The following is a 24,370-nucleotide window of genomic DNA, read 5'->3' as shown; positions in this document are numbered from 1 at the left end:
ATCTCAATCTGTTAGCCGCCATCCATCCTTCAACCGCCTCCAGACACTCACACAGGACCATCACCACCTTCACTGGTTCTGATTTGAAAGAGACGTAGAGCTGGGTATCATCCGCATACTGATGAACACCCAGCCCAAACCCCCTGATGATCTCTCCCAGCGGCTGCATGTAGATGTTGAAAAGCATTGGGGAGAGGACAGAACCCTGAGGCACCCCACAAGTGAGAGCCCAGGGGTCTGAACACTCATCCCCCACCACCACTTTCTGAACACAGCCCAGGAGGAAGGAGTGGAACCACTGTATGGCAGTGCCCCCAGCTCCCAGCCCCTCAAGACGGTCCAGAAGGATGTTATGTTCGATGGTATCAAACGCCGCTGAGAGATCCAGCAGAACTAGGAAACCGCTCTCACCTTTGTCCCTAGCCCGCCGGAGTTCATCAACCAGTGTGACCAAGGCAGTTTCAGTCCCGTGATGAGGCCTGAATCCCAACTGGAAGGGATCCAAATGGTCCGCTTCTTCCAGGCGTACCTGGAGTTGTTCAGCAACCACTCGCTCAATCACCTTGCCCGAGAATGGAATATTTGAGACTGGGCGATAGTTGGCCATTGTGGCTGCATCTAAAGATGGTTTTTTAAGAAGCTGTTTAATAACCGCCTCTTTCAGCGGTCTGGGAAGGCTCCCTCACGGAGGGAAGCATTCACCACCCCACAAAGCCCATCGCCCAGTCCTTCCCGGCTAGCTTTTATAAGCCAAGATGGGCAAGGATCAAGGAGACAGGTGGTTGGTTTCACTCGTCCAAGCAGCCTGTCCACATCCTCGGAAGTAACAGATTGGAATTGATCCCACGCAATTTGACTAGACAGGACTCTAGCACTCTCCCGCCCCGGCGTCTACCTCTTCCCGAATCTGAGCGACTTTATCTGCAAAAAACTTTGCAAAATCATTGCAGGAGATCATGTGGCCCGTACTGGGCCCCGATGTAGCAGGTGGTTCCGCTAAATTGCGGACCACCTGAAAAAGTCTCCTGCTGCTGTTTTCTGCAGATGCAATAGAAGCGGTGAAGAAAGTCTTCTTCGCCGTCGCTATCGCCACTTGGTAGGCTTGACACTGAGCTCTAGCCTGTGTCCGGTCAGCTTCAGAATGGGTCATCCGCCACTGGCACTCTAGCCGTCTCAACGATTGTTTCATTGCCCTCAGATCCGTGGAAAACCACGGGGCTGTCCGGGCTCCATGCAATCGGAGAGCGCACTGATAGCATAAGCACTTGTGTCACCTTTGATTCTGTATGTACCACAGTTTCTAACAGTAAACAGAGGCTGTCTAGTTACTAAATACTAATGTATACATTTTAAACAGTTTTATTGTTGTAATACTATGTAGCTATATTTATACTTTCAGTATTTATTATGCATTATTTTGAATCCCTTTCTACATTGTCATCTGTGTATTCCGTATTATAATCACATTTTTAATACATACTGCCTTTTATGTTCTTATTTTGTAGATGAAGAAGATGTAAAAGAAAAAGACACTAGTACCATGTTGGGCGAAGGAGGAGAAAGTGGGGGTCTTGTGCCAGGAAAATCTCTTGTATTTGCTGCCATGGAGCTCCTAATGTTTATCCTAGTACGACACATGCCACATCTGAGCACAAAAATGTCAGATTCTCCGAGTCATATCTCCAGCAGAACCCAACAGCTTCCAGAAGAAAGTGCTCGTCTTGTAGCTGCCACAATTGGAATTCTGTCTGACCTGCCCGCTCTCTGTTCCCCAGCTGGTAATGCAGTAGATCTTTCTTAAAGATCTTTCTTTAAGAGGTTTTGCAGAAAGTGGATCCTGGATAGTGAAATGAAAGCATGACAGGTTGAAACCTGTTTTTAAAATGTGGAAAGTGTTCGGAGAAATGTTTATGATGGTGGCACAGACAAGCAAAACAGGCTCTAATGCAACCTTTCCCAACCAGCATTGTGTTGGCTGAGGCTGATGTGAGTTGTAGTCCAAAACATCTATTATCTATTAAATTTGTATACCACCCGTCATCCAAAGGTCTCAGGGCAATTCACAGCATAATCCCCCGCCCCTCAGTGGTTCCTTGAAGAGACAGAATTTCCATTCCTTTAGCACTTGTTTTCCCCGAACTGCACGTCAGTTTATGGAGTACCTTTAAACCTCAGAGATTTGCTTCAGTAGAGCATTCTGGAAATCTGTACGCATTCATTTCAATAAACGGAACCCAGAACTTATTTGGTAAATGAAAAAATGATAGGCAGCTTTGAGTCAGATTTTTAACATTATAGCCATGCACAATCAGGAACGGCTGCTATTAGGACGTAAAGGTAAAGGTACCCCTGACAGTTAAGTCCAGTCGCGAACAACTCTGGGGTTGCGGCGCTCATCTTGCTTTACTGGCTGAGGGAGCCAATGTTTGTCCGCAGACAGTTTCCGGTTCATGTGGCCAGCAGGACTGAGCTGCTTCTGGCGAAGCAGAGCAGCACACAAAAACACTGTTTACCTTCCCGCCAGAGCGGTACCGATTTATCTACTCGCACTTGATGTGCTTTCGAACTGCTAGGTGGGCAGGAGCTGGGACTGAACAACAGGAGCTCACCCCATCGCGGGGATTTGAACCTCCAACCTTCTGATCGGCAAGCCCTAGGCTCTGTGGTTTAGACCACAGCACCACCCACGTCCCCTGTTAGGACGTAGTTACTTCCAAAATGACACATATATGATACTTTAGTTTCACTAGGAAAGTGAAAGAGTAATAGAGTGCATAAGAAAAGTCCCACAGGAAGCCTGCAAGCAGGTGCTGAATGCAGTAGCAGTCTCTCCACTTACGATTCCCATCAACTGGTATTCAGAAGCATGTTTCCTCCAACAATAGAGGTAGAACATAGTAATCATGTTTACTTCTATAGTTTGATATGAGCCTCTTTCCCTTTTATTCCACAATGGTAGTCAAGGCGCCAGGACAGATTTGAAGCATCATGTGCAATGTTGTATTTTAACACGTGGCGTGGGATGGACACACAAACAAAATCCAGTGGTTCTGGAGTGCATGGATAGCTGTGTGCCTACAGTGGCTTTTCTGTTATATGACTCCGATATGCTTCGTGTGTAACAGTGGGTACTGCCCAGCAGATAATACTTGCTCATTTGAAACACTACATAGAATATAGAACTATGGATCATGCCTATGGTGTAGCATTTTGTTCTTACACTCATGTGCAAGAAAATATGTTTTTTATCTTTCAGGATGCATGACAATTTTGCCCACAGTCCTGTTTCTAATAACTCAAGTGTTAAAAGATACTGCAGTGAAAACAACAGGAAACCATGTCCCCCCGCCAGTCTCCGCAGCACTTCAAGGATTGAAAAGTATTGTAACTCTTCCAATGACAATGAATGAAGAAATACACAAACAGTGGACAAATCTTATCCGCAGTACCTTGGCCTCAATTTTGGAATACCCTCAGCCAGGTAATTTGCATACAAACACAGCTACTAAAAAAATAAGCAAAAGGGACTGTTCTCATAGGAACCAAAACTGGTGTACTTATTTCAATAATCATATTGCTATTTCTCTTAGATCTATAAAATTAAAAGAGAAAGGAATTAAGGATGCATACGGGGGTGTCCAAATCATCTTTGGTGTATTAGTGCTTCTTTGTAGAGTCCAGCATCCTCCTTTAATGCCATAAAAACCCCATGTTTGTAGAGTTTGAACTTCTTCATATATGGCAAGAGTATTAGGATGCATGAGCAATTCAGTTCTTTTATTAACAAAAGGGGACTAATTTGACAAAATAAAAGTGTGTTGCATATTTTTAATAACAATAAAAAAGCAGAACAGAGGTATACTGGATTATTAAATATATCAATATTTTTAACAATTACGTTATTGTGAGTCATTCTTTATGTTGCCTATATCTGTGGAATGTAGTTTTTAAAATCTCATGGGGAATCAGAAAATCTTAAACCTACTTTCCAGAAACATATCAAGTGCAATCCTCTTCCATGTTATATCATAGGGTGGTGGTGGTTTTTACCACAAAAATCCTGGGCTGAAAGGGTTGTGCAATAAAACATTATTATTATTTAAATCAGAAATATTATGTTTATTTTCCAGTATTTTCTTACTTTGTAACTGAGCAGTTTCATTTTGCCTGTTTCAAAACCCTTTTAGTATAAGCTCTCATCCTGTTTCAAAACCGTTTTAGTATAAGCTCTCATCCTGTTTTCACTGGATTTTTTTCAGAGGCCTCAAGGCCTATTCTGGATGAAGTCAGCATACTTACAGCTATTGCACTCTTCCTTTGGTCTGCAAGCACAGAAATAATTGGAGTGCAGTCATTACAGAATGGCTGCATGAATAGATTCAAAATGGCACTGAACTCATCTGATCCTTGGGTGAGTATTCCATTTTCGCCCCAATGACCCAACATTTATTAAAAGTTTACTCTCCCTAAAGCTACATGTACGCTAATTCTCCCGTGCGTGTAAGATGTTCGCAAGTAGGACTTCATTTACACAACTTAACCTACATATATATCATATACATATATGATATACATATATATATACATATATATCTGCCGAGATCTACGAAAGCATATATATATACATATATATACATATATATCAACATAAAAAACATTTCTATTTTGACTTCCAGTTCAAGATTGGTTAATGTGGTGTAACATTTTAACAAACCAAAGCTACCATCTTACTCAAAAAGACAGGGATTCACTTTATACTAGCAGTGCTTTCTTACAGCTTTTTAATAGTAAATAAGTGATACAGGACCTCAAATAGGTAATAAACGTGGGCTATTTACAATATAAAAGGTAAAGGGACCCCTGACCATTAGGTCCAGTCGTGACCGACTCTGGAATTGCGGCGCTCATCTCGCTTTATTGGCCAAGGGAGCCGACGTACAGCTTCCGGATCATGTGGCCAGCATGACTAAGCCACTTCTGGCGAACCAGAGCAGTGCACGGAAAGGCCGTTTACCTTCCCACCGGAGCGGTACCTATTTATCTACTTGCACTTTGACGTGCTTTCAAACTGCTAGGTTGGCAGGAGCAGGGACCGAGCAACGGGAGCTCACCCCGTCACAGGGATTCGAACCACCAACCTTCTGATCAGCAAGCCCTAGGCTCTGTGGTTTAACCCACAGCGCCACCCGCGTCCCATATTTACAATATAAAAACACAAAAATACTTAACAAACAAATAGTAACAGACAAAAACAGTACCGCCTCCCCACACATTTTAAAAGGCCATAGATTGTTTAATTAGCCAAAAACCTGGGAAAAGAAGAATGTTTGTTTTTTGCCTGGTGCCTAAATATATACAACGAAGGTGCCAGGGAAGCCTTCCTGAACATAAACCTGCCAATAGTGATCTAGGAACATTAGCAGTTGATGATACCATTTATAATAAACACAGAGAAAAATTTAGTCAGAATAGGAAATAATTCAGAACTTTAAAAAACATTTTAGCTAATCTACTATTCGTCTACTATATACCTCTGGTAATTAAAAAAAACTTGCCGTGTTACTAACTGATTCTTCAGCAGTAAATGAAGTTTTACCATGTCTTGAATTGTGATTTTCAAATATGGAACAAAATCAATTATCCCAAATTATTTGCACTCTGTGTAGTTCCAGAGTTTGTACCATGACAGATACTGTTTATTAAACAGATGAAATGACCTAGGACATAATTACCAAGTAACAGTATTTCTTGACCATTTGAATTGCCTTGTTTTCACTTTTCTTTCATGAACCGCTATTAACATTGTGATGGTTTCACTACCAACCCTAAACTAACACAGCAATCTTTTTTTATTGTGATTAGGTTCAAGCCAAATGCTACCAGCTTCTGCTTTCTGTATTCCAACACACCAATCGAGCCCTCTCAACCCCCTATATCCATTCGCTGGCACCAATAATGGTTGAGAAACTGAAAAGTGTAGAGATCAACCGCCCAAACAACAAAATGGAACTTTTAGCAGTCCAGGAAGGAATCAAAGTTCTTGAAACACTGGTAGCTCTTGGAGAAGAACAGAATAGTAAGTAGCTTGAATAATAATTCTCAAATTGTACAGTACCTGTAATAGTTCTTTTTCTAAAGCTAATTGTCATAGTGGGAGGAATGGTTTCATAGACGGTGGCTGGGGAGAGAAGGATTAAACCTACACTTGGTATTTAATTTTAAATACCATACAGCATGATTGCTAATCATGTCATTAATGCTTTGAGGATAGGCTGTAGTTTCCTAGTTCAATGTCACTGCTAACAGACCTAGTGGACTCCCAAAAGCAACATCACCTTCAATTTTAATGAAGAAAAATAAATGCTCCCAGGTTTGGAACACACTACCCTAGAATGTAGGGACGCGGGTGGCGCTGAGGGTTAAACTACAGAGACTAGGACTTGCCGATCAGAAGGTCAGCGGTTCGAATCCCCACGATGGGGTGAGCTCCCGTTACTCGGTCCCTGCTCCTGCCAACCTAGCAGTTCCCAGCGGGAAGGTAAACGGCGTCTCCGTGCGCTGTTCTGGTTCGCCAGAAGCGGCTTAGTCATGCTGGCCACATGACCCAGAAGCTGTACGCCGGCTCCCTCTGCCAATAAAGCGAGATGAGTGCCGCAGCTCCAGAGTTGGTCACGACTGGACCTAATGGCCAGGGGTCCCTTTACCTTTACCTACCCTAGAATGTGGCATTTCCCCAAAGTAGTTTTTGGAAATTATGAATTTATAGATTATGGACTGGATCCAGTTGTGTCCCTTCAATCACAGATTATTTGACCCAGTAAAGGCTTCCATGAGTGGAAGAGTGAGTCAGCAAAAAATAGCTGCTACCCTTTCCCACTGTGTGTCTCCACCTCTGCCAAGAAATACTGGCTCCAGAAGATTTGACTAACTCTTAGAAACAGTGTAGGAGGAAGCACAGGCAGCTGCAGGAGAAATGGGGAAGGGGCGTAAAATTCACTTTCCTCCCTTTTCTGGTCCCGGGAGATACATTTCAATATATCCCAGTCACCCTAGTCTGAATCTGTAATAGGCATGGAACTCTCACACTCTAAAAAGCTAACCTATTTGTTTCAATTGGTGAAGCGGATGTTGCATTATTGATTTTTAAAAACCAAGATGGCTCTTTCAGTGAAAAGGAGCAAAGGCGGTCTGCACATGCAGATGGTTCACTTGTACTTCAGAGTGCATGCAGCAAACAAATCTGTAATAGTGCGAGTTACATGCTTTGTGATATGCTATGATAATTCAACAGAATCAAAAAGAAGATATAATAAATGCCACCTGTTCTTCTGCAGGTTATATATTGCTAAATGTAGTTTTATCCTATATCTGCCCCCATGGTAACACAGTACCTTAGGGAAACATTTTGCTGTTCTGGAACTGAGCACAGTGTTGAGTTGTGAGGCGGTCCTAAAAATAGTTCTTCGGCTTTCCTTTTTGGATTTGTATTCGTCAGAAATGGATTGAGATTTTGGAGTTTTTATTCTTTAACAGAAATAAGTGAACATGATGCTTTGAGTTCAAGTCCATAATTTTAAATCTGTTCTTTTTTTTCCCTTCTCCTTAGGAGTCCCACTGCTTGCGCTTCTTGTTCCCACCCTTATTTCTTATTTACTGAATGAGAATGCTTTCTCTTCTGCATCTGCGGTCTCAAAAGAACTTCATGAGTTTGCCCTCCAAGACCTAACACGCATTGGACCCCTTTATCCTCATGCATTCAAGACAGTCATGGGAGCAGCCCCTGAATTGAAAATACGGCTGGAAACTGCAGTGCGAGCAAGCCAGGCGAGCAAAGCAAAGGCAGCTGCCAGGCAACCACCACCTACAGTACATTCCACTCCAACAATTAAACTTAAAACTAGCTTTTTCTGATTTATTCTTATTGGAACCAATCATAAAATCGATCACCATGCAATATATCATTCCTTTTGTGTTGCTGAATAGCACTCTGTATTTTTGCATTGTTTGTCTGTGGCTATCCACTAGGGGTTTATGTTCCTAGGTGTGTGTTATAACTTGAAATCTGTGCATTTTAAGGGACGTAATATTATCTATATGTACATAGATTTTTATGAAATGGAATAAGTTTGATCATGCATCTGAGTCTGTGTTAAACTATCTCCTGTAACAAAGTGTTTTGTGTGTTACTTGGTGGTCTATATTTTTAGACTTTTAGAAATATCAGGTTCAGTGTGTGGTTATAAAAGCTGGGTATATATTTATTTTCCCTGGGCAAATTCTCTGATGTGAGCGGGGGAAAGGGCAGGCCTGCCCATAAGGCCAGGTGTGGCAGTCGCTTTGAATGCTCCACTGCTAGCAGAAAAGCAGCACTGGTTTCCAGCAGCACAGGTAAGGGAGGCTTGTGGGGTGGCAGTGGGGCATCAACAGGGTCAAGCAGCAAAACAGGAAGTGCCTTCCCTGAGGGGGAGAGTAGGAAATTTGTGTACATTAGTATTTATCTAGTAATGTCAGATGAGGTAACATATTTTTGTACTAAACATGCACATACACAGTATGTCAAGCCTGTTATGTCATGTAAAAAAAAAAGAAAGAACTGCTGGCTATAGCCAGATTCGACAGGGATAGCCATATTTGTCTTGCTACAACAAAAACAAGAAGACATCTTTGGTATATTTTAAGACCAACACATTTATTGTAGCATAATATTACATTTACCTAAAATCCAGTTTGTCAGATGCATGCTATGGTGGATAGATACCTCTTTGTAACAGGCATAATGTGTGCATATAATTTACAAAAAATACACACAACATTGCAATCAAAACTCCATTGTGAAAAATACTTAATAGAACAAAAATGTGACAGAATTGCACTTCTTTTTGCCAAATGTTCCTGTCAAGACTACTATAGACCAAGATGACCCATGAAAAGACAAACAAGAGGCCAAGACCCTATGTTTCTTTTTTTCCATATTATTTGGTTCTTTACTAAAAGAGGTGTACTCTTAGGCAGCACGTTTATTGCCAGTTATATGACACAAACACAGTCCACACTAGCAGCTTGTTATCTAGTACAGAAAGCATTTTCTATAAGGAGATAAACTTGATTTTCATAATACTTCTATGTCTTCTGTTTAAAAAAGGACCAGCAACTGAAACAATCACTGAACAAGAGAATCTTCTGCTTCACAAAGGAGCCTTGCTTTCCTCTGGTAAAGCTAGTACAGGACCATGAAGTGAATGGGCAGTGGATGGTGTTCATTCTCTGCTAACACTAAGCCCCTGTTGTCTGAGCTTTCCACAATCTAGTTTGATCTTAGAAACATTTTCATGCTTCTGGTTGAGAAATGTCTGTGGGCCTCGCACATTACGTAAGATCAGTCCTCTAAGTTATGGATTTTTCGGAAGGGTAGGGCTGTTTTGTTGTCATAGATTCCTGAACTGTTTGCAGTAATAATGTGGGAGTTACTGAATGATCTTTATAACTAAAACAGGCTGGACAAGATATATATATATATCTTGTCCAGCCTGTTTTAGATCATATATATATTTAATGATTCTCAAAACTTACGGTTCCCTGACAATTTTAAAAATGAAATTGTTATTACCCAACTAGCCTGATAATCTATTTTCATACTTTAAACATACTGAAAGTGTTCTATGAGAAATGTGAACTATTGTGACCCACAATGAAGATAAGAGATGGATGCAAACAGTGCTTGTATAAAAGCCAGCTGGCAGGGTTTTTTTTTATATGCATAGAATTGCATCCAAACTGCACAAAGAGTGCATGTTGGAGACAGAAGACTGGATATGGTTGTCACAGCAACTCCTGATACCAAAATAGTTTATTGGAAGGAGAATGGTTCATGACAGTGGTAGGCGTAATCCGCTGCCCTTCACCATCTCTGGTGTATAGCTTTGGTCTGTTCCTTCTGATTATGAGACATTATTCCAACTCTGCAAGCTTCCTAACCAAGCTTCCTTCAAGTAGGATGGGGGGGGGGCAGGGCTTGAGGCTTATGAACACCCCATCCTACTTGAAAATCTCTGCTTGTGAGAGCTCTAATTGTGACAGCAAAGCACATACTGCAGTACTTAAGCAAACCAACTGTGACAGTAAACATGTATTTTCTTAATAAGTGATCATTACGTAATAATTGCAACTCTTTGAAGTTAATTTTGTTTTAAACTTTTAGGCTGTAGTTTTTTGTTTGTTTTTAGTCTAGTAATACCAGTTTTCCACTTATCTCAGTAAAACCACCCTATAAAGTGGGACTGGATGACTAGGAGAGGCTGACTTAAGCTGTGTCTTTGTTGGCACAAAAATCAGGTCAGTTTAACAATGATTGCACCATAATATGCAACTTGTTGGGATCTTCAGGAATAGTGTTGCATGGTCATCTTTAATCTTAGTCTCTAGATTCTAGAGTTAGATATTCCTGACCCAAAACCTCTGTGGTCCAATCCAGCGGGAAGTCTATTTCAACTCAAATATGCCCAATATAAATGGTGAAGGATCAAATTTTAAAATAAAGGAGGCAAACGAATGTTGGTATCTAACCAATTACTCCCTGGAAGTCTCTTTTTCCTCAGCTGAGCTCCAGAGCAGTAGTCTCTGCTGAAAAAAAGGCACTGCTAAAAGAAAGGCACAGAGCCACATCCTTTGTTACCTTAACAATGCTTAGCTAGAAGGCCACTATCACATCGAGAAGTGAGCCTGGCTGTTTCAGGAATTTGAATCCTGAACTCTGAATAGTTGCACTGGAGTGCAGAAGGAGTTAAAATGTAGTTTGTACACTTTTAAAATGTCTTCATATCTGGTAGTACACAAAGGATAAGCAAACCAGAATAGCTGTTATGAATACAACCAAGTTTTTTTTAAAATGTAGTATTTCTTGAAAACAAGGTTTAAATTACACAAACAAATATTAGATGCTTTGAAACTGCTTTGTGCTCAGTACTGCTGGAGGAGCTCAGTACTGTGGAGGAGGAGACGAATCCAGGAAATCAATATAGAGGAACAAAAGAAATAAAAATACCATAAGAATATCTCACAGCTGTTCTATGAAGAACTAACCCACAACCTGAAGGGTGGCTGATCTAATCAAAGAAGAATGTGAAATTCTGCATAGGATTAGTTCTCCAGACCTTCTCTTAGTCAAAGAAATGAACAAATAACTAGTGAAGGTTTTCAGTAAAGCGTCTGGATTGGGCTGCATTGTGAAGGGTTATCCTTGTCAGGCTGTGGTTTGGGGGTTAGAGTGTTGGACTAGGAGACCAAAACACAAAACCCTACTCAGTCAGGAAGTTCATTGGGTGACCTTGGCCCAGTCTTAGCTTAACTCACCTCACAGGGTTGTTTTCTGAGGAGAAAAAGAGGAAGAGCAGAGGAGGAGAATCATGAAGGCCACCTTGAGCTTAGAGGAAAGGTGGATGTAAACACAACAAAGCATAGGCATCATTTATAGACTTGGCAATAAATGTCTTCTGTTTATCTAGGGGAAGAGAGGAATCAATAATCAAACAATGTCTCCATTGGACAGAAGCAGAAGCAGCTGCCTCAGGGAGTCAAGTGCTGGGACCAGGGGCGAGCTTATGAAGGACAGAGGTGTGCGCGCAGCTAAGTGGCCAGTCCTTCACCGGCAGTGGAGGACGCTGTTTCCGCTATTGCCAGTGGTGCAAGGTAAAGGTAAAGGTACCCCTGCCCGTACGGGCCAGTCTTGACAGACTCTGGGGTTGTGCGCCCATCTCACTCAAGAGGCCGGGGGCCAGCGCTGTCCGGAGACACTTCCGAGTCACGTGGCCAGCGTGACATCGCTGCTCTGGCGAGCCAGAGCTGCACACGGAAACGCCGTTTACCTTCCCGCTGGTAAGCGGTCCCTATTTATCTACTTGCACCCGGAGGTGCTTTCGAACTGCTAGGTTGGCAGGCGCTGGGACCGAGCAGCGGGAGCGCACCCCGCCGCAGGGATTCGAACCGCCGACCTTTCGATCGGCAAGTCCTAGGCGCTGAGGCTTTAACCCACAGCGCCACCTGCGTCCCCGCCAGTGGTGCAGAATGAGTCAATTCCCAGTTTGATCAGATTCTGTACTGGAAAAGGGGAGACCTCGTGTTCTTTGCCTCTGCTCCCATCAACACCACGCCGGCTCAAACATCGCTTATAGCAGTCGCCTCTTTTTTGCCTAATAGGACCAGCCCTAGTTTTAGCTTCAAAGAGGCTCCCAGAATATCGATAGGTTGTGTAAACAGGGATCAAATACAAGCGTCTGCATAATTACTTTTGTAAGATGCTTGTGCACGTGTAGCCTTCCCCCTTTTTAACATGTTTGCATTTTAAATATCTAAAATCCCAGTACACCCGACCGTAGACTATTCAGAAGTAGCATGTTCAGTCCTCAATGAAACTTCAGAGGTTTTAAGTGATATTTCACCAGCATAGCTTCCTTTCTTCCCGACCACGAATGATACACAGTCAACTATCTCCTATTTACAGCCATTTAATCCTGAGCAGAGAAAACGGTGCGGAAGGGCAGTTACAGAATCCATTTGCGACTAGCGACTTGCATAGAAGAGCCTTCGGAGCCTCGCTCTCGATTCCAGAAACCGGACGGGAAACAAAACGAACTCCATTTCCCAGCATGCCCCGGGCCCGCCCTCTCAAAGCTCGTTTCCCTCCCTCTGCCGTGTCCCTAGCCGGGCGCCGTAGCAGCCGGCGGGGGCGGCTGTCAGGCGTCTGACGGCGGGCAGGACGCGCCCAGTTTGTTGCTGCTTCCACTGAGACGCGGCTGCCTGACTAGCGGGGCGCGGGCGTCGTCGGCGTCGTCTTCAGCGGCGGCGGCTCCAGGGGCTGCCCGGCGGTGGGGACTGCGTGGCGGCCTCGGGCCGCGGCGACGGCTCCGGCCATGGACGAGCAGGCGGGGCCCGGGGTCTTCTTCAGCAACAACAACAACAACAACGCGCTGCTGCTGCCGCCGCCTCCGGGCGGGGCCGGGCAAGGGCTGGAGCCGGGGGAGGCGGCGGCGGCGGCGGCTGCAGCCGTAGCGGCGGCGGCCGGAGGCTCCTCGGCGGTCCCGGCTCCGGCCTCTGCGGCGCGGGCTCAGTACAGCGTCCCGGGCATCCTGCACTTCCTGCAGCACGAGTGGGGCCGCTTCGAGGCCGAGAGAGCCGAGTGGGAGGCGGAGCGGGCGGAGCTGCAGGTACTGTCCGGCCGCTTTCCCTTCGCCTTTCGCCTCGTCCGGGCCGCCGCCTCTTCTATGCAAACATCTCCACACGCGCGTCTCTTCCTTCCCCTTCCCCGCCCGGACCTGTCTGCTGTTCTTCTCTGCTCCCTCCCTCCCCCCATCTCTCTCTTCTCCGTGCTTCCCCATCGGTTTAGCCTCGGAACTGTGGAAAAGGAGTGTGCCTCTGAGCATATGCAGAGCGCCTTTGCCTTGAGTGATTATTGTCAGCGCGCACTCGCAACCTGGGGGTTGCGGGGAAGCTTTCTAGCTTGTCTAAGTTGGCGGGGTCTTTCTTCTGAAGGAACAAAGCCCTGGTTAGTGCTAGGCGGGAAGGGGCTAACAGGAGAGCTTCCTTTGACAACTGTTAGCTTGGGTCAGGCTTGCCTACAGGATGTACAGGTGCTTGGTGCCATGATAATATTATGGTTTTGGTCCCAGCAGAACATGAGTTGTGTATGTGCCTCCTTGCTCCACATGGGAATAGGAAAGGAGAGAGGATGTGATCTGGTAGTTGCTCTCCCAAGTACTACCCTTTTGAGAAGGAAATTATTAGAGATTTGTGTGATGTCTGTTAGTTATCTTTAACCAATATAAAATTGATGTGTCCCGCATATAAAACAGCTTTGTTTTGGAATGTCGACTCAGTATGTGTGAACATTTTTCAAAGCACATCACATACATTGTCTGAGAAACACTTACAACAGTCCTGTAAAATAGAGTGATATTAATATCCTCACCCGCTGAAGGCAATTTCATTCAAATGGCAAGGGCCTCCCTGTTTCTCTGTGCCCACTTACCCATCTTTCATGGAGGCCAGTAGTGGTGTAGTGGTTAGAGTGTCGCACTAGGACCTGGGTTCAAATTCCCACATGGCCATGAAGCTCACCGGGTGACTTGGGGCCAGTCGCTGCTTCTCTGCCTAACCTACCTCACAGGGGTGTTGTAGGGATTAAATGAGAAAAGGGTACATCAGTTACTGATACCAATTTGAGCTCTCTGGCAAAAAAGGTTGCACCAAAGCCCCACAATATGTTGGCTGAATGGGATGCAAATTTGGCAGTTGGTTTATTGTGGGGAAAGTGTGAGGTCAGTAAGGGTTTTTTCTGATTCTGCATTTAGTTTCTTTGGATGGTGGAAACAGGGCTCCCTATTGTAAGGAGCTGTAGCAAGGTTTATGATTCTCAAGCATTTCAGAAGCACTTCTTTGATGTGTTTGTACCATGTGTGAAAAATCTTATGTCAGGCTAGTTGGTAAAGAAAGTGGAATGGAAGGATATACACAGGCATGTTCTGTCAGTATGGGCATACATGTGCAAAATTAGACAAAACCTGCAAGGTGTGGAGTTTGCTGCATGTTCTTACATCTTGGGATATTGTGACAAGCCTTTGGACCCTAAGTTGAAGGAAGGTGGGGGAGAATGACTGACGCTTATGATAGAAGGCTTTAAGATCTCCAAACAGCATGCTCTGTAGTAGACACGCTAGCTACAGTGGGAGTTTTGCTCAGCAGGTGGTTCAATTACTGTGGCCTTTACTAGGTATTTCAATTTTTAGTGGGTTTTTAAAAGCCTTAAATGTAGAAGTGCAACAGGATGAAGATTCCTTCTGCATTCCAGATTGTGCAAGAAGCTACCAACATAACTTGGACTTGGTAGTACAGGCAACTCCCCATTTATGCAGGATTGCATTCCGGGTCATTGCGTGCTTGTGTGAAATTATATGAAATCGGAGACCCATTGGAAAAGCCTGCATAAAGGCCCCCCCACCCCCAGTTCCTCCCTTTTAGTGATATTTCAGTGATGTTGTTATGACGTTTCGGGGTTACTTCTGGGTTCGGGATATGTGCACTTGTGCATGATCATGCACGTATTGGTTGTGTCCAAAACGGGAGCTGCCTGTAAATCTTCGAGCCTGAACTTGTCATAGGCTGCAAAAAGTCCCTGGTAAAGGCACTTATCTCTGCTGTGTCTCCTTTTTCAGGTTGAGCAAAGGCTGATTGAGCGGTTCATGGTTATCTAATATTGTAGAATAGCCTCTGCTATTATTCCACATGAGAGGTTGTTGTGTCATTTGAAGCAAAAGAATGTGCACTTCACTATCATCCATAGATAGCATGAGTTCTGAGATGCTCATTAGCTATACAGCGGATGGTAGTTTGCCACAGAGATGGTTGGAAAAACAATCAAGGATCAATAACAGATTTGCATTGAAATGGCAAATGTGAATCATGTAAGCAAGTATAAGGCACATTGGGGCAAAACATTGCAACTTCACATATATGCTTACATGTGACTGGCCAGGAAAGACACCTTGCTAAATTCTGTGCTAGAGAGAATTAAGAAAGGAATTGAAAATAAAACTGCCCATGTCATAATGCCATTTTCAAAGCTATGATACAACCACACTTGGAGTCCTGTCCCGTCCTGCTTGCAGACTTCTTCTAGGTTGGCCATTGTGAGAACAGGTTGTACTTTTCATCTGACACAGCAGGGCAGATAAATGCTAGTATAGGTAGTTGCTAGCTAGCATTTGTGTATGCAGAGAATAAGGTTATAAACCCTTTCTCTCTCTCCATCATTTGCTATATTTTGTTTGTGCTGCTGATTGGTTTAAGTGTTTGTTTATCTATTAGATGTTTTTCATAGAATTGTAGAGTTTGAAGGGACTCCCAGTTTGGTGTCATCTGCAAATTTGATGAGCATGCCCTCCGCACTTTCTGTCCCATATTGTGATCCTGATTATTTAAGCATTGAAAGGTGCAGTCCTTTATACACTTACCAAGGAGTAAGCCCCATTGTACACAATAGGATTTGCTTTCAGAAAAGCCACGGGTATGATTTTGTTGCAACATTACCAAGACAGATAAGTAGTGACAATAGTGCAAAGTATACTCTCTTATGGGGTTATTGTGTTCGTTAAAATTTCATAGCCCAAAACCCTACAAGATACTATAATCGTAGCAGAATTAAGAGTCCTAGTCTGTCTGTTGTAAGCTTAGTATTTTTAGTTGCCTTCCTACGATTGAAAGTGTGCAAGTAGAAATAGAAAAAAAATCAAATGTTCCTATTGAACTAAGAAGTGAAAAATCAGGTTAAATTATGTTTCTCACCTGTGAAGAGTAAATGACTTGCAATTTGTGGAATAGTTCTGTGACTAGCTGCCACTTCTCTGGTATTCTAAACTCTGACATTCTAGATTCAGGATAATCTAGTTCAGCGGAAAATTAAATATTACTGCCTGCGCAGGCGAGTAGTGTCATTTCAGGCAGTGACAATAGGGTTTGACTGACATGTGCGTCCATGTTTGTGTTCTTTGTATTATGTGCACATAGGAATATAGGAAACTGCCTACTGAGTCAGACCATTTGGTCCATCTAGTTCAGTATTGCCTATACTGACTAGCATCAGCTCTCCGGGATTTGAGGCAGGGTTCTCTCCCAGACCTACCTGGATATCCTGGGGGCAGATACTGTACCTACCACTAAACTACATCCCTTCCCCTAATGCAAATAGAGAAATCTCACATGTTATATGTCAGCTTATGCTGTGTTTCTCTTTCACAATTATTCTACATGAGCAAGTGAGACTTAATGGAGTGCTTTCAATATTAACTGGCTATAATCCGGGAATCTCATACCTTGTTTGGCACATTTTGCTGGACTACAGACTCCTGTTTTCTGGGGAATGGCAAATCCCCATGCCATATGATCAGTTTTAAAACTTGAGGCAGAGATCATCTTATTTCTGGGAATTTTCTAAATTGCCAGAAGTAGCTTTCAGGATTGCTGTGGTTGATTTACTGCCATCATCGTACAATGATATTCTTTTGAAGTTAAAGCATCTCTGAGACTAAATGCAATTCTATGCACAATTATTTAGGATTAAGTTCTACAGAAGTGGGCCTGCTTTCTGAGCACTGCATAGAATTTCTCTACCTGCTAATGATTCAAGAATGAAATGGAATAAAGTAACAATCGACACTGGAGATAGAATCTTGAAAGGTTCTGCTGGAGCAACTGCTAATTGTGCAGATTTTATTTTATTTTCTCCTTGGGAAAGTACATCAGATTGGAAAGGTGACATCTGAAAGTTAATTTTCCTCCTCTAGAAATAGCGCTCTGTCGATTACAGGCAGATGGTACTATAAATGCAGATGTACTGTTTGTCCCACTGTTTGTGGGAGTGGGAAATTCTCATACCATAATAGCAATGGTTTTTGAGAACACTGCTTGGTTTAAGCAGTCTTTGGTCACAAGTGAATGGTAATTTCTGTCTTCAAAAAAGAAAAAAAGAAAAAAGAAATCCTCTTGATGGCTGCTTTTGCTTCGGTGACAAGAAAATGAGTTTTTGGTAGAAGTTTATGGCCCTATGTTGGAATGGTGTATTTATTACCAGAATAGAGCCTGATTTACCCCTAACAGTGTGCTGCTGTACACAATCAAGCAAAGGGTTACTTCCTCTTTAGAAAGCAGAACAGAAGAAGGCTCATGCAAACAGTATTGCCCTGTTTATTTACTTAATACATTTGTCCCCCACTCTTTCACAGAGTAGCTTACAAAAAAAGGTAAACCATCCATATAAAATACAAAACAACACAGTATCACAACAAATGTTAAAAGCACCAGGAAAAAACATTGCCACTTTTCAGGGATAAATATGTTTTTTAAAAAAAGCTTTCTTCCACCTGGCAGAAAAAGACAGCAGAATTTCACCAGCAAGTTGCCATCACTCAAAAAGCCTTCTGTCTGATTACTACCTGCCACACCTCAATCAGCAGGTATATATGAGAAATCCATTCAAAGTTGACTTCCTTCAATGGGCAGGCCGACACTGAGAGGCACTTAAGGTACCTAGAAACTGATACTGTAATTACAACCTTTGACTTTCTTTAGGTTTTTTTTATTATTTTAAAAATATGAGAAAAAATAGCCTTTTATGAATTCTTTTATAAACTCTGTGGGTGTAGGAAACCAGCACACATTTATCAAAGATAGATTTGGGTTAATGCTTTCCTGTGCTGTAAAAAATGAAGCAGATTTTTGTGTGTGTGTGTTTTGCACAGCAGCACATATACTGAAAGCTCAAATTGCCATATCGTCTTTGTTTCTCATAATATGCATATTAGGATCAGTCAAGTAGTAATCCTTTCCGTTATTGAGTTATTTTGTACTGACCCTTATTCAGACTTGTCCCTCCACTAATGGAATGGCTTCTTCCATCTGTGGAAGGGATGGAGATCCAGCAGAGGCTCCCAATGGATGAAGCAAGGAGGTGATTTGTATTGATTCCCCCAGCAGTGTATCCCATCCTTTTCTAGAGGGTCACACAATCCTTCTGAGCAGCACTATAGGGGAAAGGAGGAATCAGTAACAATTGCCATCCCTTTCCTTCATTGAGAGTGCCCCATGAGCATGGCTGCCTCAGGCAGCTGATTTGGGTGTCATGAATGGGCAGGAAGTGGTTAGTTACCTGGTTAACTTTTATTGTGTATGTACTCTGAGGGATAGGCACTTAATGAAATTTTCTGTCTCGGGTGCCAAAATCAGTTGGCCAGCCTTGCACCTTGATGTGGCGTTGAGGTGCTATTTCCTATTCCACCTGTGGCAGCATAATGTCTTGGGCCATCCATGCTCATGAGAACTCTGGATCTAACCCAGACTGTTAATTGCTTTTCAGATAAACCTTCAAACAATATAAATGCCTTGGCAGGTGCTGTGCAAAAGCTGCATTTTGTATGCAAAAACATATGAAAAGGACTACTAGAATTGAATACAATAAAAGCTGGAGATTTAAACCTGAACACTTCATTGATCACAGCCCTTTTAGTCTGAGGGGCGCTGAATGCTCTGCAAAAGATAGCAAGCTACACTCTTAGATAGGTGGGAGAATCATTGGTTGATCCAAGAGATCATCATGGGAAAGCTGCACTTAGAATAAGCCTTCCACACATGTATCCACCAGGGTAGTTCCAAATCTGCGTCTCTGTTCTTATTGCTAGCTCACATTGGGGTTTCTGTGTGATGGAGGTGCATGCCCCTATCTAGACCACCAGTTTTTAAGCACAACTGAAAATGGGGCTTGTATCAGTTTGTGATTTAATGCTGCTCTGGCATATACTTGCTACTGATGTTTTGATTTTATTTATTAAATTTATATCCCACCCTTCCTCCCAAATGAGCGCAGGGTGGGAGACAGTAAGTGATAAAACATCTTTAGAACTGTTCCAGTACAGATGCAGAATGGGAAAGATGCTATAACCTGAGCAGTTTAATGCACTTTCCCCCTTTCCAATGTGACACTTTGAAAAAACACACACAACTACCTGACCCAAGCCAAAGCTGTCAATAAAGTGTGCTCCACATCATTCAAAATCTTCTGTCTTGACTTAAAATGCAAATGTATTTGAAGCTTTTGCATCAACTCTTTAGATCACAATTTATTCTGTCTTCTGTTTTGTTTTTATAATCATCGCCTGTTCTAATAATACCACAGTCCTTCAGGCTATATATAATAAACACACTGCTGGCAAACAGCATTGATAGCACTCCAGTCATGTGATTCTCTCCCCCCCCCAACCTTATTGCAGAAATGATTAAATGTCTAGAGCACAATTAAATGCATAGTATGTGCATATGTGTGTATGTATACGTGCACACATGCCTGTATGCATTTGGCTAAATATGGAATCCGATTTGGAAAAAAGATTGAGTGCAGCAAAAGATGGCGAAAGCCTCAGAAATTTTTTAGTAGTCTTACCAGCTCAGATTGTGCAACAAGTTTTCAAGACATAAAGTGAAAGCTCTTTTTTTAAAAAGAGATTTAGGGTGATATCCAACTAAGCCATACTTTTAGTAGTTTCATTGAAACAAAGGGATGATTCTTGTTTGTGTCTCATCTAATCTTTCTTTTGGGGGTTGAAAATTCTGACTGAATAGCTGCAAGATTTCATTCCCACAACTCAGGCCTTAAAGGAACTAAATGTGGGATTAGGTTCTGTGTGTCCCAAGTGGCTCCTGGGCCCCAGAGAAACAGTGGCAATCAATATTTAAGTTCGCCTTCACGCCACTTCATCAGCAACATGTTTCAGGCAAATTCCTTGCTATTGATTCAGAGAGAGCTTCATTTTCAAATTTTGGGCAGTGTTGTTTATTTTCCAAAATTACTTTGGAAGTACAAAGTTGTTGGGAGCCTTGATCTGTGCACTCAAGTCTGCAGCTATTATTGCTATCACATCTGCAGGTGCATGTCTGTCCTAACTGGGCCAACAACTCTTTAAGTTAGAAAGGATGGGAAGAGCACGATGTGCAGCAACAGTTCAGTCCAACCCTGTGTTTACAGAACTAGCAGCATGGTACGTGGTGGTGAAGATTGGAAACACAGTGATAGATCTTAGTTTTTCTTTCTGAGTATCCCCATATAAAAGTGATTTGCTTTGAAAACTGATAGGCCACAAGTTTAACATGAGCCAACAGTGAGTGCAGCAGCAAAAAAAGCTAATGCTATTTTAGGCTGCATCAACGGAAGTATAGTGTCAACAGAAGTGTAGTAAAAGTACCACCCTATTCTGCCTTGGTCAGACCACACCAGGAGTCCTGTGTCCAATTCTGGGCACCACAGTTTAAGAAGGGTATTGACGAGCATGGGGCAGATGGAGATTGTAAACCTGGAAAGGTAGCCAATCTAGGATAAGGAAAACTCTGATCCTAAGCCCTGGGATATCTTTGGGAGAGGAAAAGGCTTAGCCTACACAAAATCCAGAGTCGAGTCCCTAAAACAGTTGAATGGTGTCTTGTACATCTCCTTCCAGCAACTCCTGCCCCCAGGCTGGTGCAGAATGTATTGCTCTGCTTTCCTTTGGACTGTATCAGTGAGGTTGAGAAGGAGGTCTTATCATATGGGCAGCCAGGACCTCCATACATGATGTACAGGCTTACGCTCCAGAGGAGGTCTCTTTGGTTCTGCTAACACAGCAAAAACAACACGAGAGGCATCAGTTATAGGTTACTGGTCTCTGCAGGTGCTGCGATTCTCCAGTGGTTTGACTTTGGCCCCAGAGGCACACTCCACTGTCTCTTGAGACAGCTGGATACCAGCAATTGGCAAGCTAGAATGTGTGCAAAGGAAGGTTACTAAGATGATCTAGGGTCTGGAAACCAAGCCTTATGAGGAACAGTTGAGGGAGTTAGATAGGTTTATCCTGTAAAAGAGGAGATAGAGAGATGATATGATAGCCATCTTCAAATATCTGAAGTGCTGTCTCATGGAAGATGGAGCAAGCTTGTTTTCTCCTGCTCCAGAGGGCAGGACTGAACCAGTTTATTCAAACTATGAGAATGGAGAGCCCAAGTAAACATTAGGAAGATTTCTCTGACTGTAAGAGCTGTTTGACTCCGTTGGAAGGGAGTAGACTCTCCTTCAGTGGAGGTTTTTAAGCAGAGGTTGGAGGGCCATCTGTCAGAGATGCTTTAGTTGTGATTCCTACATTGCAAGTGGTTAGACTAGATGACCCTTGTACAATTCTGTGATTATATGGACTGTATAAGGAATGCTGGGCCATAAACACATGTGTGCTTTAATAATTGAAATTTTAACAAGACTTTATTAGAATGTTTTGCCCTTTAAACCTTTGTTTTAATTCTGAAATTCTTAGTATCTGTTATTCTTCTCTCCCCACCCTCATCCCCCGATATTGAGCTGAGAGAGATTCTAAGGTGTATTTTACCTTTGATATTATTGAATGAGGTTGGAGTGGAACAAATGTAGAAAGCATGCTCTCCCCTGACTCCCCCCCCCCCCCACGCACGCAATGACTAAAGCAATTCAGTATCTCTGCTCCATCCCTTCCCCCCTTCCAGGCCTTTAGGAATTGCTGCAACTGACTGAACGGTGACCTTATAGCCAAGAAGTCTTTGCAAAACCTGTTGGTAATGTTTCTAGGGTGTGTGTATAAACTGGAATGTCGCGAGCAGCCTTGGGAGTGGCTGCAAAACAACCTTAAGGGGCTGTTAGTCCTAGTACATTTCAGTTTGCATTCCTTCTGTTAAAATACCAAATACAGTACTAAATACTAAAGTCTGATTTGGTTTAGGCATCTTGTGTGCAAGCAGGCACTTGATGGTTAGGCCAGCCTACTCTATTGTAGTTTGCAGCTTTTCCTCCTTCTATTTTTTTTTTTAAATTTATTACCAGGTTTACAGTTTGCTTCATTATTGCCAGAGATAGACAGTACACTGTACAGCTGTTTATGAAAGCCTTTGAAGCTTGCTTATCACTGATGCGCTGCTTGTCATGTTGCAGTTGAACCATGTCTTCCCATGCTAATAACTACCTCACCAACGCTTAAGGTTTAGTCCATGGTGTGTTTGCATGTATGGTGATTACGGCCACAGGCACACCATACATCTGAAGCGCATTTAAAGCATATGGTTTCTCCCAAATTATTCTGGGAAGGTAATTTGTACAGGGTGCAGGGAATTGTAGATCTGTGAGGGGTAAGCTACAGGATTCTTTGGCATGAGTCATATGCTTTAAATGTGTGGACACAGCCTAAACTATTGACCATGTGGCATTATAATACCACCTTTTACCTTTCTGTGTGCTAGGACTCAGTTGCTTTTTCTTAATATAGTGACTGCATCATGTGAAGGCTTTTCCTTTAAACCTACTCTGAAAAGAAGGCTCCTATGGTGCATCTTTGATTTGTATTAAGTATTACATATTCCTTCAAATATATGGGGGTGGGGAGGAATAAATCCTCCTTTCCTTTCTTTCCCTTTTAAAAATAGTAAAATATTAACTCCTACCACTTAAGCTTCAAATGCCATCAAACCTCCTCAGCAATCTTTATATAGGGAAATTCATGTCAGTTTGGTAAGTGGCAGGGCTTAGTGAAAGTGAGGTCTGCTGTGGGAAGTGTATTCATTACCACTGCTTGAGGTACTGTTACTTGCTTGGTTACAAGTGGGCAGACCCTCTATTTTGCAATGTAACATGTTGAAGAACGACTTAATTTTCAGATTGCAAAATTGTCCTGGAATGTCTGTGGAGAAGCAAGTTGGTTTTTTCCTTTGAAAACTGCAATGTAAAGTATTGTCTCTTTCAGGCCCAAATTGCCTTTCTTCAAGGGGAAAGAAAAGGTCAAGAGAATTTGAAGAAGGATCTAGTGAGGAGAATAAAAATGCTGGAATATGCTCTTAAACAAGAAAGGTATGTGCCAGTTTTCTAAACCCTGAATTGTTAACTGTGAGTATAGGAACTGCTTCTCAGTCTTGGAAAGGCAACAACACTGACCTTCCGGTCTTTATTCATGCCTTCACCACAAAACAGCCTGTAGCTAAGTGCAGGCTTTTCCAAACTGTTCAGCAGAAAATATAATTTTGCAAAAAACCTCAGCCATACTTAACTTTATAGATATTAATATTTTTGCCCATCCTTGAGGCTTGATGAGAGAGCAGGAGCAGACCCCATGTGTCAAGTTATTTTAAAAATGTCTGGTAAACTAAATGCACAGAGAAGAAAAGAAAGTACTGAATAGTCAGTCTGAAGATGCAGAAAATATAGATATGGTATGTAAGGAATTAATCAGTTATTTTAATTTCCACAATGTAATTTACGAGTATCTTGATGTGCTAAAATCCACAATAAAATGAGAAGAGGCTAAGTCAAGATGGGAAAGTCAACAAATAAATTACTAATGTGCATTTAAGCCAGACAGCTGACCAGTGCACTTGTTTATAAGACAGTGTTGACAAATGTGCATCCTGTATCAGAATAAATCAATTGAACTGCTATATTGATGTCAGTTGAGCTGCTCATTGCTGACTTGCAGCTGAACTGTGTTTGGGAAAAGACCTGGGGCATAATTAGACTTTAAAAAAATTAATAGTCCAGAAAAGGCTTCAAAAAGCACACAAGGTGTCAGGTGATGTGGGAAATAACTCAGAAAAAAATAGAGTCATAGAGACCGTAGATTTGGAAGGGACCACAAGGGACATCGAGTCCAACCTCCTTCAATGCAGGAATCTTTTGCCCAGTGTGGAGCACTTTGCCTCCTTCCCAGATACTAGGGCTGGATTCAGAGAAATGTCCGCCTCACAGAAGCTTTCATAATGTGCTCCGTCCAGTTTTCAGATACCCACTTCCTTCCTC

General features: G+C 42.6%; 2 protein-coding genes across 4 annotated transcripts in view; both read left to right on the top strand.

Moving 5' to 3' along the window:
* Positions 1-8,171, top strand: part of HEATR5B (HEAT repeat containing 5B) — a 50,212-nt gene extending 42,041 nt beyond the window's left edge. The window contains exons 32-36 of the mRNA XM_083731987.1: positions 1,506-1,778; positions 3,257-3,481; positions 4,260-4,411; positions 5,863-6,076; positions 7,607-8,171. Of these exons, the coding sequence (XP_083588113.1) occupies positions 1,506-1,778; positions 3,257-3,481; positions 4,260-4,411; positions 5,863-6,076; positions 7,607-7,911 (1,169 nt within the window). The 3' untranslated portion in view covers positions 7,912-8,171. The remainder of the gene's footprint in view (positions 1-1,505; positions 1,779-3,256; positions 3,482-4,259; positions 4,412-5,862; positions 6,077-7,606) is intronic.
* A 4,582-nt stretch (positions 8,172-12,753) lies between these two features.
* The window catches only part of STRN (striatin), a 52,602-nt gene continuing 40,985 nt past the window's right edge, over positions 12,754-24,370 (top strand). The window contains exons 1-2 of one of the 3 annotated variants that reach the window (XM_083732318.1): positions 12,754-13,199; positions 23,325-23,428. In XM_083732318.1, the coding sequence (XP_083588444.1) occupies positions 12,906-13,199; positions 23,325-23,428 (398 nt within the window). In that variant the 5' untranslated portion in view covers positions 12,754-12,905. The remainder of the gene's footprint in view (positions 13,200-23,324; positions 23,429-24,370) is intronic. The other 2 variants (XM_083732320.1, XM_083732319.1) reach the window with 2 other exon arrangements.

The sequence above is a fragment of the Podarcis gaigeae genome, assembly GCF_964106915.1.
Source record: "Podarcis gaigeae genome assembly, chromosome: 3".
In the NCBI taxonomy this organism is placed as follows: domain Eukaryota; kingdom Metazoa; phylum Chordata; class Lepidosauria; order Squamata; family Lacertidae; genus Podarcis; species Podarcis gaigeae.
Note: the sequence above shows the minus strand (reverse complement) of the source record. Positions and strands in the feature narration are given on the sequence as shown.